We start from the raw sequence: 16439 nt of genomic DNA, 5'->3' as shown, positions 1-16439 counted from the left end.
CCCCCGCCCCGGGTGCTCGGGACCCAAAGAGATGAGGTTTCCTTCCCCCCTTCCCTCCCCAGCCCCCCCGGGGTGTTCGCCAGGCTTTGGGCACAGCAGGAGTCACCCCCTGGGCTCTACTTGGCTCCACACAAGTGGGGCAGAACGGGTGGTATTTGTTCCCTCTCGAGTTATTTTGCAGAGCAATTTCTTGGTGTCGTTGTGATATTCCCCACACAAACTGCTGCAGGAACGCCAGACTGTTTTGGGGAACGGGGGATCGTTTTTAAGACTTAGATTGAGCCTCATTTAGAGTGGCTTGGAGAGGTCCGAGCAGCACGGAGCCAGCCTGGCAGGCTGCAGAGGGAAATTGTTTAAGAGAGGTGCCACTGGCTGTAACAGCAAATCGGAAAATCCTCCTCTCCCTGCAGGTAGGAGGTTGGTGTGGATGTGATCAACGGTGTTGGATCCCCCCCGGCAACGTGGAGGTGGAGGTTGGAAGAATCTGTAAATGGACTTGCTGGAGCAGGGGAAGGCTGGCACGCCACGATGGTGAGTGTGATCCGGTACTAAGGCAGGCCTGGGAAATCCAAATTTGATGCCCAGCCACCTCTGTTTGGAGGCCCAAGTGATGCCAAGGGCCGGAGGCTTCTGCCCAGCTGGCAGTCAGGAGGGACTGTGCTCACTGGTGTCTCTAAAGTTGTCAATATCTCTGTGGTTCCCCTGCATTTCATGTGCCATTTCCCAAACAGCATGAGCAGGAGGAGGGCTTCACTGTTGCTTATGGGATGCTCTGGAGAAACCTGCCTCTGGCTTTAGCGTGTTTTGAGAAAGTCCAGGTCAGACCTGCTTCATTTTCTAATGAGAGAATTTGTCTTTCTCCATAGGCTACAAAACCCCAAAAGGGTTTAAGAGGTACGTACACTCACATGCTTTCCTTTCACTGTCTGTAGGTGCTTTGGTCTGCTGGGAATGCATGGGACAGAAGAGGGGGGACACTGGGATCAGGTGGCAGTCCTGGCTACTGAAATGTTTCATGATCCTTGTGTGAAAGCTGCAGTTGAGTGAGCTGTGTCATTCCTGAACCGGAGATACTCACTTGCCTCTCGCATCAAGTGGATTTGCTTATTGGGGTCCTATATTCCTTTCTTGTGGGCTTTCCCAAATCCAGGGGAGAATATATGCATTTATTTCAGTTCTTCTCCTCACCTAATCCCTAACTGCTTGTTTGGAGGCCTCTTGCAGCCCCTGATACTGAAACAGTGCTTTTGGGGTTGCCCAGGGGCTCTGAGATACTGCGGGGTGAGAGCTCACACATTAAGTGCTGCCTGTGGCCGGTGACTAAGTGAATAGAAAGCAGCTGGCTGACTTCATAAAGATCTCCCATTTCTGACTAAGTGAAGACAGATCTTTTATCTACAAAATAGTGGATCGAGACCTGGGAGTTCTTTCTAGACTGGCAAGAAAGGCCTTGCGCTGATGATGCTTGAGACCAAGCCTTTATTCTTGGGGGATTTCAAAAGTGCAAGCCATGTTGAAATTGGGAGCTTTTTTACACCTGCTTGGTGGGCTCACCTGCCTCAACACCTTTAATTTGTCTCATTTCAGGCTCTATTGATGATGTGCTTGATGACCTCCTGCGATATGATGGTAAAATGAACCTTCTTTGCAACTGAAAGGGCAGCATCCATGTGTTCTTATTCCCCTCCTGGGAGCAGGAGGTGCTGGTGCAACAGCCATTGATCTCCAAGGGGCTCCAGTTGTGAGGGGAGGGATGAACCAGGCAGCAGAGCGGAAAGCAGGGTATCCCAGAGTCAGAGGCCACTGTATAGGCTGGACATCAGGTTGGGGAGGTGAAGTGAAGTCCATCTCCGATTAAAAGCCTCTGCAGCTCACAGGGAGACAGCAAATCCACCTTTGGAGTGCCTAGAGTAGGAATATGCCTGTATCTGTCAACCTAATCTCTCCCTGTCTTGTTTCCAGATGAACCCCCTGTTACATCTGCCAGAGCTTCCCAGCTGGCTGGGGGCAGCAGTGGGAGAGCCCGGGGCACCAGCTCACAGGCCAGCAAGAAGTGAGTGCCTTTCAGACATAGCCTCTCCCACTTGGAGATCTTTATGTGCTCCCCAAGTCCTTCTGACCTGCCCCATCCTCGGCTTCTCCACCTCGCTCCCTGCCCCGATAGCAATTGCCTGGGAAGGCGAGTTACCTGCGATGCCTTTGGGAACTGGGAGCCCAGAGCCTGAAGCTTTCCAGCAAGAGTTGGGTGCCCCCAGCCCCGTACATCTTCTGTAAATCTCCCTTATGACAGTTGCTTGCTTAAATATAGCAGTGCTAGCACTACTGTCTTTCATCCCAGTGCTATTCTAGCCTCATTTTCTGTTGTATGATGTGGCTGTCATGGTGTGCCCCTGCGGTCCCCTCCACCTCCCACCATCTGGCCTGGCTGTCCCCAGGGCACCCTTGCCGAGCTCGCATGTGGTGCTGCTAACCCCCGGCTTGTGTCACAGGTCCTTTCTAGAGGATGATTTCTTCAGCAAACTCCCTGCGGAGGACATCAAAGCTGCAGAGGTGAGCCCAAATTTCAGGAGAGAGCCTGGGTGTCCCAAGGGCTGGGGCTGAGCCGAGCCAAGATTGCCCCTGGTATCACCCCATCCAAGTCAGCAGTGGGATAACAGGGATGAACTGTGAAGTTTGGATGAAGACATAACCCCTCTCCAGCATCCCTGTGGGGTGGGGAAGATGGGAGAGGGGCTTCCAGGTGCCCTGGATCAGATGGAGCAAAGCCAGGGAGGCACGTGCTGCTGCAGCCCAGCCTTCCTGGGTACACTTCGGGCAAAGCAATGGCCTTGGTTTTCCTGATGCTTCTCCCAGAGGCAGCAGGACCTCAGCAAAGGAATCAAGGCACAGGGTTTCCAGCAAGGGGGCCACCAGGAGGAGTTGGGCATGTATTCTTCCATTCCATAAAATGAGGAAAACCAGGGGCTGGAGCGTGGAAGTGAGGGGCGAGGAGTTTCTGAAGGCTGCTTGTCTCTGATCTCTGCCCTCCTTGGCACACAGGGATCCAGTGCCTCTGACGCAGACCCACAAGCTCTGCTGCAGACCCTGAAGGTAAGTGCATAAATACCCTCCATCTCAGCCCCTCATGCACTGCAACCATGCCCTTCAGCACCAGCCTCCAAAGGGAGAAGTAGCACTGAGGCATTAGCAGCACTCACCCTACTCCCATCCTCGTCCTATTGCTTTCCAGGACATGGACGACATGGAAGCTGATCTCCTGGGAATATCGAAACGCACTTCTGGGCCAGGGAAGACAACCGTGAAAGGTCCTGGGAAATGTGACTCCGCGGGAGGAGCAGTAAAAACCACAGGGAAGGTGCTAGCTCCTGAGAAAGGTAACAAGGAGATCCTGCTCTTCTTTTCATAGCCTGGTTCCAAATGAGCAGGGGGTATTTTCTTCCAGGATAGGGAACAAAAAATGGATTGGTTCCCTAAAATCCTTTTCCTGGTCCTTTTTGAGGCTGTCCCAGACACAACATGTTATTCTGGCCGTGTGTTCTTCCTTGGGAGATCCCTGGCCTAGCCTCTTGTCACAGTGGGGTAACATCAGCAGCAACAACGGCCGGACTGCAGCCTCCCACCAAACACCATTTGGCCATTCCCTGCTGCAGGTCAAAGACCAGGGATCTGCTTGATCTGTGTGGAAGGAGAGCCAGAGGGGTTCCATGCCAGTCTCCAAACTGCCTTGCTCTTCCCCAGACCCTTTTCTCCTTCTCTGCCTGCACGGAGGCCCTTCTAGAGAGATTCCCACCTGCAGGGCTGTGGGTGGCCTGTGTGTCACAATATGTGCTTTTAGAGGGCTGCTGCCAGAAACATGACCTTCAGCCGGGTGGGAGAGGGACATCTCTGCAGCACCTTGTCTCTGAGAGCCACGGCCTCTCTTTCTAGGAGAGTCTGTACCTATGATGGAGAAGAAGCCACTCTCATCCCCCCCCGCTTCCCGACAGTACAAGAAATTTAACTTTGAAGGTAGGATGTTGCTTCACTTCAGCACATAGATGCATGGGGGCAGCTGAGGACTCTGCTCTTGCTCTTTGCCCATAGCTTGCCTGTTCTGTTAACTGAAGGCTTGGCTGGTTAATGATATACAGTCCTTCACCCCTACGATGCAGGTGCAAATCTAATACTTCAGGGGTGACCAAAGGAAAAAAAAATACAGCTCTGTGTTTGAGTCCCTCCCCAGGACAGGGCTGGGAGACATTTCCTGGGGGCATTTGCATTTTCACATGTGCTTTGTTTTTTAATGACTGTCTGTAACACTTGGGAGCCCTTGTGTCAGGGGGGATTCTGTCCAGCATCAAATCGGGGGGGGGCAGTTTCCTGGCACAGCTGAGATCTGGTTGTTAAACCCTGTGCTTTAACCAAGATCAACATCTGTTAAAATCACTAATGGGCTTTAAGTGATTTAGGTGGGCTTCCTTCTCCCCTTTTTCTTTGCCTAAACACTGTTCAAGCGTTAAAGCACCCAAATTTTGACTTATTTTCTTCTAGGAGAAAGAAAATGTGGAAAAACTGAACAGAAATGTAACTCTTGAGTGTTTGAAGTTCAGGGAGACTCGAGGGTATCCCAAGTCCCTGCAGAACCTGCCTTCATGGCTTTGGGCAGATATAGTCTCCTGTTCCCATGTGCACATGGTGGGGAATAGTGCTTAGCTTAGTGCAGAACTGTTCATCTAAATAACATTGGTTTTGTTTGTTTTTATTATTATTCTCCTTGTCTGCCCCTATGGGGTAATTCCTAGATTTAGATGATCCTTTGGCAGGGCTTTTATCTGATGAGGAGCAGGATGCTCCCAAGAAACCGTCTCCAACAGGCACTAGAAGCAGCTCTGAGAAAAAACCAGAACAGAGCAAAGAGAAAGGTAAGCAGGGTTGCTCAGTGCATCCTCTTTGTATTAAATGAATCAGCAGCCTGGATTAGTTTATGTGAGGTCCAAACTGATAAAATTGAAAACCACCTAGTCCCATCTCTTATTAACTGATATCGTCATTTATAGAGCAACTTGGTGACAGGGTTAATTGTGGCACAGGTCACAGAGTGCTTGATATTTCCAGTGTGCCACAGGTTACAGAACTGACCTTTCCTTTCTGGGAATGGAAGCTCAGTTCTTACCTTTGACCTCATCCAGCCTGTTCTACACATTGCCAAATGAGAATAAGTTTTCTGGGTCAGGATTTGGGTGGCTGAGAGTATCACCGGTCTACGCCAAACCACAGCTGGGGCACCCTCTGGGTGGGATCTAGCTGCCCTGTGGCTGTGTTACAGGCACTTACCCTCTTGTTCCTGCTGCAGAGATGCTAATGGGTCTGATAGTCCCCTAAAATAGCCTTTCGCCCCAATAAATCCACTCTGGACACAAGCAGCAGCTGGTGGGTTAGGGCAAGGACTAAGATGCATCAGTGGAGCAGGGACTTTGGGTGAAGGGGGACAGGAATTATCTGATTAGAAACTTGCAAAGCTAAAAAAGCTCTTGGTGTTAACCAGAGCTGGAAACCCCAGTGTTAGTGACACCCAGCAATGTCCCATCAGTGGACGCATGGCCACAGACCAGGCAGTAGTGCATTGCCACTTTGTCACTTCCTGTGAGTTTTGGTCACTGAAAAGAGTTATTTAAAAATTACTTGTAGATGGTCCTGAGAGATAAAAGCAGGCAGGGCTGCTTTGATCTGTTGTTAAAAAAAAACCAAAAAGCCCTGATCAAACCTCCTATCATGTGTGATCCCATCCATAGAGCCAGCCCTACCCCAGACGCCCCTGCACACCATGAAGCCAGTCCGGAGGAGGGAGGAGCTCACGTTTGAAGATGATGGTGATGACCTGATGGATGCACTGGGATTTGGCAATGGCCCAAAAGGAGATGAGAAGCAGGGAAAGAAGGCAGAAGAGTAAGGGCAATGAAGAGGCAGTGGGAGTAAAGCAGGGGACGGCTTGTGTGTTGAGATGGTGCCACCATGATGGGTGGGGGATGCTGGAGCTTCTGCCTGTGGGTCCCAGAAAGGGGCAAGGGCAGCCTTATTTCACAGAGAAGAGCCAGAGCAGCCTGGCAAGGCTGTGTGACGAGGGACAGCCCTACCTCTCGGAGAAACCCATCTGCTGCTGTGTCCCCAACAGAGAGGAGCTCCGGCCAGCCCGCTCCAAGCTGGACGAGTTGCTGGGACGAGGCTCTGTGGCCAAAATCCTGGAACAGCCAAGCATGGGACAGCACAGGGAGTTCAAACTGGATAAGAAGTACCAAAAGCAGCCAGGTGAGCACAGCTGGGGATGCGGGGAAGGTCTGCAGAGGTGACAGAGTTGGCGTGGGAAGGCAAGATTGATTTCTAATGCCCTTGCAGGGAAAATATCCTTTCTGTAGTGGTGAACAGGGTTGCTAATGGGCTTTCAGTCAGCGCTGGGGCAGGGGGAAGGTGGCTAATGCAAAAGTGGCGTACTGTGCCCTCGTGGCAGCCTGGGAGCATTTGCACAGTAGCCGTAACTCAATTGCCTTTGGACGTGGGCTGATTCCCAGCAAAGAAGCTTTTCCCAGCCACACTGAGGAGGCACGTCACAGGTTTCTGGGGAAGATGTTTCCAGCTGTGTTTTCCCAGAGGCAGCAATCCCAGTGGGAGCTGCAGGGGAGGAGGAGGGCTGGTGTCTTTGCAGGCAGCTGCTCTTCTGGGCACTGACTCAAGGCTGCTTGTCTGAACAGAGAAAGAAGAGGGTCGGGACGAGGAGGATTTTGTCTTTGGAGCGTACCAGCCCACAGTGGCATCCATGCCCGAGGGCCAGCTGGCAAGGAGGCAGTCTGTGAGGTATTGTGCTCTGTGTGTGTCTGTAGCTCCAGCCACCAGCCGCGCTGCCCCTGTGGTGGAGCAGGCAGGGTCCCCGGGGTCCCCTCGTAGGCAGGTATGCCACTGCTTCTCCTTGCAGCAGGTTTTCGGCCGAGAACAGCAGTGAACCGAAACCAGAGCCCCACTCCAGACCTCCTCCTCCAGCCCGCCGGAGCCCTGTGCGGGGCAGCAGGGCTGGAGGTGACTGGCTGGGCTTGAAAGATGAGGATGTTATGGATTCGGAGCCGACGTCTCCAGCAAAGGGCAGTCCCGTGGTGAGCTACACCAGCCCCGCCACAGGCGGGCGGCCTGGCCCCACCAGCCAGCTCCCAGCTGCAGAGGAGGCAGCGGCTAAACCCGACCCGCTGGAGGAGGAGAACTGGCTGAGCGCTGCCTTGTCTCGCAAGAAAGCCCAAGCACAGGCAAAGGCCCAGGAGAGAAATGCCAAGCCCTCGGAGGCCCCAGGCGAAGGGCTGGATCCCTGCTCTCCTGTCAGGTAAAGGCATGGTTGATGGCCCCAGTGCTCTCATCTGCTCCATGTGTAGCTGCTCCAGCAGAGCCTCTCAGAAACCCTCAGCTCACATTTAATTAATTTTAAGCACTGTCTTGTCTCGGGCTGGGGTAATAATGTGGAGCTTTCTCCCACTGATCCAGCCCACAGTCCCATCACACCTCTGGGCTCTCCTTCCAGTTATGGCCAAGATTGCACACACTGCCTCGGGTCCCGCGGAGCTGTCCTGGATCAGCACACCCCCATGAGCTGCCCCTGTACTCCTTGTTCCCGCCTTCATTCCCCTTCATTCCTCCTAGTACCAGGCAAACCACCTCCTCCAGCTGAGTTTACATGGATGCAGGTTCAGACTTGGGCCCTTCGAATGGGACTCAAGTGAATTGCAGACAAACAGCCGTGTGTCGTGGGCTGGGGTGTGTTAGCTGGGGCTGCTGCTGCCCTGGGGAAGAGGGGTGGATGCAGCAAGGAGGAATGCCAGTGGTGGAGGTTTTGAGGCATCTTTGCTCTCTCTGCAGCCAAAAAGCTGAATCCTGCCACAGCTGAGTGGGACAGAGGCTTTCAGCTGCATGGCAGGAACTGGTGTTGGGGGAAAGGATCTTGGTTTTCACTGCCTCCTCGGCTCTTCCACATAGGATGCGTTTTGCTTGCAGCCAGCCAGCCACCTCCACAGGAGCACCGCAGCAGGCAACTGCCCTGCAGGACAAGGCAGCGAGTGCAGATGGCTCTGGGTAAGGTCTCCTTCACCTTTCAGGCATCCTCCATGGGAGAGACATCCTGCAGAAAGCAGCCATATGTGTGAGATGAGGGAATGGGGAGGGCTGGGACCTCTGTAACTGGGAGGAAAGGCGATCACAGTGGGACAGCCAAGCTTTAAAGAAATGCCAAGCAGGATAATGTCTGTGCACCTCTCCCTGAGCTGTGACACTGCTGTGCGTCACTTGTGTCTCTGTGCCCACGCAGGCAGCTGGTCCCTTGGCTCAGCACTGCAAAACGAGCCTCAGCTCACCCGTCAGAGGCTGCGAAGGCGGATCCCTCCAGAGATGCCAGCGCCCTGGGTGTGTTTCGTGTGGTTGTACAATTTGGGCAGCAGTAATGCAGAGAGGGTCCCCCTGCCCTGCAAAAAAAAAAAAAAAAAAAAAAAAGCAGGAGCCCCAGCATCACCCTTGGCCATGTGAATGCTGCCCAGGCTTTGACCGGCCATTGTCGGAGTGGTCTGCCAAGCTGCAGGATCTCACCATCCCCATTTCATGGCACGGTGGGGACATCGTGCTGGGGCACACTGAGCTCCGCAGTGCTGCCTTTGGGGTTTCAGAGGGCTGCAAGGGACTTGCTCTCTCTGAGCAATGGGTGGGCGTAAGTTCGTGCTGTCCCTTCTCTCTCCCCCTTCCCTCCTGCTGCCCCCTCATTCGTCCCACTAGTGCTGTGTGCTGGAAGACCACCTCCTGCCCTGGGCTGAGGCTGTGCACCAGTTCAGAGGCCATTGAAAGTGGTTTAGGGGACCCAGCCTCCTCCCTAGGTGATGGAGATGGAGGAGGAGCTATGCTTTGCCCCCACACCTACTCTGTAGAGCAGAGTCCCACCATTGTGTGTGTGGTGGGGTAGGTGTGCAGGTATGGACAAGCCAGTCTGACCTTCCGTCCCCATCACCAGCCTCCAGAGCGGAACAGGACCCTTCTTGCTCTGCCCAGGAGACCCAGGCCCTCATCCTTCTGGGAGGGGATGCTTCCCATTGCCATATCTGAATCATGGATTTGTTTAATTTCCAGTCCCCACATCCTTGTTCCCAGGAGAGAAGGAGACGCAGACCCCTGCCCCACTTGCTCAGGTAGGTCTGCTGGGCCTGTGCCCCTGAGAGGTGCAGGATCATGGTGGTGATGGTGAGCCCTGCCATGCTGACTCACCATCATCCAACTCTCTCCATGCTTCCTGGGCAGGAGGAAGGATATGCCCCACTTTGCATCTCTGGGAGCCTGTGTTCACGGAGGCAAAGTGTTTGGAGAGCCCCGAGATGCCACAAGTTGTATTTGTCAGGCCAAAGCACGTGTGCTATGGATGCTTTGTAAATCATGTGCATTTACAACCCTGTGTTGTCTGAACAGCATTTACATAGTTCCCCAGACATATATATGTATAATTTTAATTAGACAACAGAGGCTGCAGTTGGTAAAGGACTTCTTCAGCCGTTTTTCCCCAGTATGGTGGTGAACATGTTCTGAGATTTGTTTCTAGACAACTGAAGGGGAAGCAGAGCCTCTGACAGAGTGCAGCTCTTGCTTGGTCTTTGAAGCCTCCATTTCTCACCTAACTGGGCCTCCTCACCCTGCCCTGGTGGCAAGACACACGCTGTCTCCCAGAGGACTCAGTCTTAGCCTTGAGTCTGTCCCCAGAGAAGTAAGAGCCCAGCATGCTTGTGTCTGGGGTAGGGGCTACTGGGTATCAGCTGGGAAGAAGGGACCCAGGCCAGCAATGGGGCTGGAGAAGGGTAGAGGAGGGACTGTAGTAGGCTGGGGATGGATCGCCATTCCCAGGCTAGGAGGAGATGTTCTCCCCAGGGCTTTACCTCCCTGAGAGGATCCCTGTGTCTCTGCAGGTTACCACACCCAGGGCACATCTCCAGCCTGCCCCGCAGCTGCAGGTGAGGCACGTGCCTTCATTTGGAGGCTGGTGGCCACACCACAAAGCCACTGATCCTGAAGGGCCTCGATCTTCTCTCTCCATCCCTATAGGCAGAGTCCCCAGCCCTGGGCTTGCTGCATGAGAGGAGGCTGGGGACTCCCACAGCCCAGCTCTACGAGGATGCATCAGGCTGTCAGGCAGCACTGCTCAGCACCCAGGCTCGAGTGGCAGAGCTGGAGAGCCAGGTGAGCCCTGTCGCCTGCTGGATGGGGGATCATGGGTGACCCAAGGGGAGGAGAAGGGGCCATGCCCACTCCAAATAGCATCAGGGTGACAGGAGAGAGGAGAAACCTTCCTGTCCAGAGATGCCTATGGCCACCAAGTGCTGCTGTAGGAGCTCTGTCCCTGGGACAGCACAAGGACCTTCTCCCTGGGTGCCTGGCAGGTCCGGACGCTGGAGCTGGAGCGGACACAACACAAACTGTTGCTGGAGAGTCTCCAGCAGCGGCACCAGGAGGATCTGGATCTTCTTGAGAGTGCCCACAGGTACCAGGCTCTTGCCTGTGCTCCCCTCCTCTGTCAGGTCCTTGCCTACAGCCCTCTCCATTCCCTCTGGGGTGGGAGTGCTGGAGTGCTTCCCAAATCCATCCCTGGGGTGGGCAGGCATAGAGCCGTGTTGATGTGGACCTGGTGGAGGCAGAGAGCAGCCCCATGGGTGAGCCAAGGTGGGGGTCCACTCTCACCAACACTGTCCCATGGAGGGGCCAGTCCCATTGCCAGCATGTCCCTAACGAGGGCACCACACTGGGCAGTAGCAGGAGGTTTCACGGCTCAGACTGCGGAGAGTCTGCTTGTTTCCCCATGCACACAGTGACACTGATCTGCTCCTAGATCCCTGTGTGCACTTTGGGTAGAGACTGCCAGGTATTGCCATGAAAGCAACACTTCTTCCTTGCTGTGACCTCTCCGGGCAGGAGCCGGGTGAAGGTGGTGGAGGAGACCTTTGGGCAGCGGGAGGAGAGGCTGCGGCGGGAGAAGGAGCAGCTGGCGGCTCAGCTCCTGTCACAGAGCCAGGATGCAGAGCAGGCACGGGCAGAGCTGCTTGCACAGCACCAGCAGCGTCTGGCAGCGCTGGAGCAGCAGAGCACGCTGGAGCTGGAGCGGCTGCGAGAGCTGCAGAGGTGAGAATGGCACGAGCAGCTCGCATGTGGGGCTAGTACCTCCAGTCTCGGCAAAGGAACCAGGGAATGGTTTGGGGACACGGTGAAAGGAGAAATCACACTCCAGAAGCACTGGGTTGTGGGCAGCTGGGTGGCTTTTGGAATGGGGATTTGCTTTGTAGGTGGACACGGAGATCTGGCTGGAGACATCATTTCAGAGTGAATGCATTGTATTTTGAAAGATGCTGAACCCAGTGTTTTATTTCCCCCAAATCCCTTTTATTCAGGTCAGTGAGTCACTGATGTCCGCATAGTTTGGGTCAATGAGAAATCGGTTTCTGGTAGAGAAGCCCATAACCCCCAAATGTTGTCCATTGCAAATGTGGATGCCTGTCAGTGAGATGCCCCATGACAGACCATCATGCCAGCTCAGGTCCTGGGACCTGGTTCTCAGCCCCACGACCAAGCCTCTTCCATGGTGCCCGTCACGGTGAGCACTGGTTTGTAACAGCCTATGGTGGGCTCCTGCCCCATGTCCCACAGAGTGTCTGTCCAGGAGATGCGCAAAGACCATGAAGAGCAGCTCCAGCGGCTGAAGCGGCTGAAAGACCAGGAGATTGATGCGGTGACCAGCGCCACTTCACACACCAGGTACCAACAGCCAGCATCATATCCCCACATTGGTCCCTGACCATGGTGTTCCCTGTTCTATGGGGAACTAGCCTCGGACCATGGCAACAGGGGCCATCCCCTCTCCCACCTGCTGCCTCGAGGGACGCTGAGCTGTTTAATATCTGTCAGTACTCCCCTAAGCAGCAGCTACATCTTCCTACTGCTCTGCTATGACCCAGAGAGGTTTGGGACAGGGCTGCCCAGCCTTTGGCCCACCACACCACACATCCTCCCCTCCATCGCAGTGTGATGGCATGTGTCCCATAGGGGTGAAACTCGCCTTGCTCCTCTCCACAGGTCTCTGAACGGTGTCATCGAGCAGATGGAGAAATTCTCCAGCGACCTGCACGACCTCTCACACAAAGTGGAGGCCACGCACCACACCACCTCCCAGGAGCTGGCCATGGGGGCACGGCAGCGGGACAAGCAGCTCAAGGGTACGTCTGCTATTCCTCTGCACTGAAACGGCTGCGGGGTCTCCCCGGGGCTGGGGACACCCAGAAAATGGGGAGAAGTTGCTCCAAGTCAGCTAGGGGCTGGGAGCTTTGTCTGCCTTGGTCACTGGACATCTCAGGGTCTCCTCTTTACAAAACAGTGTCCTGGGAATGTGCAGAAGGCGACGAGCACAAACGCATGCGGTTTTTCCATGAATATGGTGTGGACAGAGGGGGGCTTCCTACCTCAGGCTGCTCATGACCCTGCTGCTGCCTCTCCCCAGTGCTCCAGGACAGGCTATCGCAGCAGCAGAGGGACATGGAGGAGGAGCGGAGCCGACTCCAGGAGGTGATCGCTAAAATGGAGGCCAGGCTGGGTGAGCAGACTCGGCTGCTGGAGCAGGTGAGCCCATGCTGTGTCCTTGGCCCAGGTCAGCCCTCCTGTCTGGATATGGGGCGTATGTCTTGCCCATGGGAGGTCCCTGGCCTAGAGCCTGTGAATGGCATCTGTCTCTCCTCTGTGACTGAACCCAGGAGCGATGGAGGGCGACGGCAGAGCAATCCAAAGTGGAATCACTGCAGCACTCGCTGGAGGAGCAGCGGCGAGTCATGACCCAGCAGCTCTCCATGGAGCGAGCAGAGCTGGAGAGGGCGAAGGTGAGATAGGGCAGACATCTCCAGGTGCTTTTCACATGTCTCGTGAGCCTGACCGGGGCTGTGCTGCAGTGTGTGGAGGAAGGAGCTAGATGCTGGGCTGCAGCATCCTTCCTCTGCCCTCTCTCTCCTCAATCCCACACCCAGTCGCACGGTGAATCACAATCAGACCAACCCTCTGGCACGTGGATGCAAGAGGCTGCTGTGCGCGTGCATGATGCATGCTGGTTCTTGAGGAGCGTGGGGCCAGAGCTCTCCATGCAGGGTTCACGCCAGGTGCAGTGGGCTTGAACCAGCCTCTAGATGTTGTGTGGAGTTTAGTGGCAGGATGGGTTAAAGGAGAAAAATCCTACAGCGAATGGGACTTAGTGCTTTCTCTCTCCCTCTCTTGTGATGCTCTCCAGAGCGCTTTGCTGGAGGAGCAGAAGACGGTGATGCAGAAGTGCTCGGAGGAGCGACGGAAGCTGGCAGCTGAGTGGGCTGAATTTCACACCCGGCAGCAGCTGAGCAAGGAGTGGATGGAGCGCGACATGGACCGAGTCCTGCAGATGGACTCTCAGAGAGAGGGCACCATCATGAGCCTGGCCAAGGTACCACAGTGGAGCCCCTTCCTGTGGCCTCCAGCACTGCCTGGCAGGCTCACAGATGGGTCCTGCCCACAGGGGAGACGTTCAGCACTGCCTTCAAGTGTTTAAGACAGAGATGTCACTCTGGGTGGTGAGAATCTGGCTGTTCTAGGAACAGCCTCCACCAGCCCATTTTAGACGATGACTGAAGGATCAGTTGCCTCTGTCTCTCCGCTTTGCCTGTGAGGAGTTTGGGCAGCCAGACCAGGCGTAGCTGCCTCCATTGTAAGTCTGGTGAGAGGAAACCCCCGTGGTGGGTTAAGCAAAACCTCCCCATGCCATGGGGACATGTTCAGAGCCAGTTCTGCTCCCCCCTGGGGCTGTCTAGAGGGGATATGTGGCACAGACAGTGCAGCAGAGCTGCATTTTTAAGGGCTACCAGGGTGGAAAATAACCATTTAGGCTGGGTATTTCCACTGCTGACAAACTGCTGTGCCTTGAGCATGTTTTAGGGTGTGCAACATGATGAGGGGCTCCGTCCTTTCTGGGGAAGGAGTGTGTGTGTGTCTGTACAATCACAGCTCTGCCAGCCCTGGTCCCCAAGGGTGGGTGGATGAGGGCACTGCTTGACTACCTGGTGTTGTTGCTCTGCACTCCAAACTGGCACACATGAGAAGCTCAACAGGGGCAGATCTCTCCCGTCACTTGGGAAGATGTGAGATAGTGTCCAGGACAGGGCAGATAATGCACTGGTTTCCTCTGTACCCATCCTAGGAGCAGGCAGAGCTGAAGATCCGGGGCCGTGAGCTGAAAGCCAAGGAGGAGCAGCTGGCAAGGGACAGGGAGCTGCTGGATGAGGCCTGGCAGGAGCTGAGGCTGGAGAAGGAGAAGGTGAACGGGCTTGCGCTGCGCATCCGGCAGCGGGAGGAGGAGATTAAAAGCGTGACCAAGGTAAGCAGAACATCTGCACTGCAATTCACAGCTGTACACAGGCTGGCAGCAAAGCTGGGGTTTCACAGCCCTCCTAAAGTTGTGAATCCTCATCTTGTCCTGGGAGGGGACTAAGGGGATGCACAAAGGAGCCTTGCCCCAGGGCAGTGAGGGTCTTTGTCCCCAGCCTCCCCAGCTGCTCTTCCTTGCAGCTCTCATCCCAGAAGTATGAGGAAGGGGAGCGAGCCCTGCGCGAGGCATGCAGGATAGAGTCTGAGCACCAGACCAGGCTGCAGGTCATGCAGCAGCACTTGGAGCAGCTGAAGCAGCAGGAACAGTGTTTGCACCAGGCAAATACCCCCTCACCTTCCCTTCCTGGCCTGGGGCTGCCATGCCAAGGGCCTGAACCTTTGCCAACAGCTTCTCTCTCCCTTTCTCCTGGGGACGGGGCAGGAGCGCCTGAGCATGGCTCACCAGAGGAGACAGCTCGAACAGCTTCGCGAGGAGCTGCCCAACAACCCCATGAAGCTGCTGACTGCAGACCAGGACCTCAGTGCCCCTACAAAAGGCCTCCCCAGCATGCTGTGTAAGGATTCCTGCATGCTGCTGATGGGAAGGGACATGCTGGGGGGCAGCTGCACTTGCATTCCACTTCTCAGGAGGCTTGGGATGTTCCTGGGTGCTGTTTTAGTTCCCCTGTATATGAACTTCAGATGTGAGTTGGCTGCCTCCTCCCCTGAAGGAGCTCAGTGGAGCTCTCTGAGCCAGGGCAGTACCAGGAGGGGGGAGAGGAGGCAGAAAGGGAGAGGCAGGTGGGTTAAAGCCTGTTTGCACTGCAAGGTTGGGGAGGACAATGTTGCAGGGACATGCAGGCAGCAAAAAAAAGGGATGGTCTGTTGTCTCCGTCTGCAGTTCCTCTAACAGTGGCAGCATCACACAGTCAGGCTTTTGTTCCAGGCTTTCCGCCTCCTGTCAGGGTGCTCCCTCAGCACAGCCCGGGGGGTAGCAGGGAAACCCTGGCCATGGCTGGCCCCACCGAGCTCTACGCCAAACTGCTGCTGTTGAAGCACAGGGCCCAGCAGGTGAGCCATGGGAGACCAGGGCTGGAAGGGGCTTCAAACCAGCTGGGTGGGAGCAGGGCTGGGTGAAGCCTGATTTGAGCCTGATAGCCACAGGGTGTGGGGTGTCTCCTAAATAATTACTGAGCCACTGGGCTGGGCAGGCTTGCAGAAGCCATGGTCACCTAGAGGAGCGATACCAGAAGCAAGGACGGATGGATCCTCACAGCCTGTCTCGGGTTCATTGATAATGTCCTTGGCTTGGTGGGGTTACCCCTCTCCTCACCCCATCCCTGGGTGGGAGAAGCCAGCTCTGCTGGGCTCTGGTTTCATGATGCTGCCATCCTCTCCTATCAGCCCCCTGCTTCTCTGCTGGGTCCTTGCCCAGGCAGGGATGCTCTTTGAGGCTTCCTCTGTGGGTCTTGCTCAGAGTGTGAGGTTATGGGCTCTGGGGGGGAAGCCCATACAGCCCAGGGGGTATCATGGATGGGTACCTGCCCACCGCTGACTGCATGAATGAGGGTTTGTGATACTTCCCTCGCTCATGAGTGACACCGTGGACTGTGACCCCATTTCTGTGGCACGCTGATATCCATCCCATCCATCCCTCTCTTCTCAGGACCGTGATTTCTTAGAGGATGAGCAGTTCTTCCTGGAGACCCTGAAGAAAGCATCCTACAACACTTCATCTCTGTCAATCTGAGGAGGTGGCATCCCCACGCACTACCCACAGGATGGCTGTGTCCGTCTTCACAGGAGGCTGCTGCGCCCTCCACACGGGGGAGAAAAACAAAGAATAAATAATCCCAGTTCTCAGCTGAGGAACCATCCTTCTCTTTAAAAACAATCTCGGAGTATGAAATCCATCCCCACGGGCTGTGAAGCCACAGTTTGTCTGGCCTCCATCCCGCAGGGCACTGCTGGGGGGCAGTTGCCCTCGTAGGGGGGATTCAGTTGGCCATGCTGCTGGCTCTTGGGCGGGCAGCTGCCTG

At 55.2% G+C, this 16439-nt stretch overlaps 1 protein-coding gene across 1 annotated transcript; it reads left to right on the top strand.

The window, feature by feature from the left end:
* Window positions 1–312: 312 nt before the first annotated feature.
* Window positions 313–16150, top strand: FBF1 (Fas (TNFRSF6) binding factor 1). Its single transcript, XM_010579343.1, has 30 exons — window positions 313–531; window positions 867–894; window positions 1588–1629; window positions 1963–2053; window positions 2490–2550; window positions 3040–3090; window positions 3230–3374; window positions 3928–4008; window positions 4782–4901; window positions 5772–5925; window positions 6152–6285; window positions 6726–6828; window positions 6947–7342; window positions 8008–8085; window positions 8318–8412; window positions 9124–9182; window positions 9948–9992; window positions 10084–10218; window positions 10419–10519; window positions 10948–11154; window positions 11677–11784; window positions 12103–12242; window positions 12524–12642; window positions 12774–12896; window positions 13298–13483; window positions 14234–14410; window positions 14602–14739; window positions 14843–14975; window positions 15347–15471; window positions 16067–16150. Exons 1-30 carry the CDS (start codon window positions 529–531, stop codon window positions 16148–16150), a joined length of 3462 nt encoding a protein of 1153 aa, XP_010577645.1. The 5' UTR covers window positions 313–528.
* Window positions 16151–16439: the final 289 nt, after the last annotated feature.

This window comes from Haliaeetus leucocephalus, unplaced genomic scaffold, assembly GCF_000737465.1.
Source record: "Haliaeetus leucocephalus isolate CR32 unplaced genomic scaffold, Haliaeetus_leucocephalus-4.0 Scaffold657, whole genome shotgun sequence".
In the NCBI taxonomy this organism is placed as follows: Eukaryota; Metazoa; Chordata; class Aves; order Accipitriformes; family Accipitridae; genus Haliaeetus; species Haliaeetus leucocephalus.
The sequence above is the reverse complement of the archived record's forward strand: the minus strand, read 5'-3'. Positions and strand labels throughout refer to the sequence as shown.

What these genes read in the sequence shown, in the direction of transcription:
- FBF1 (XM_010579343.1), top strand. An exon ending in AGCGCCACTTCACACACCAG is followed by an intron (nt 11,785 to 12,102) that starts GTACCAACAGCC and finishes TCCTCTCCACAG; the next exon opens with GTCTCTGAACGGTGTCATCG. An exon ending in AGGAACAGTGTTTGCACCAG is followed by an intron (nt 14,740 to 14,842) that starts GCAAATACCCCC and finishes GGGACGGGGCAG; the next exon opens with GAGCGCCTGAGCATGGCTCA.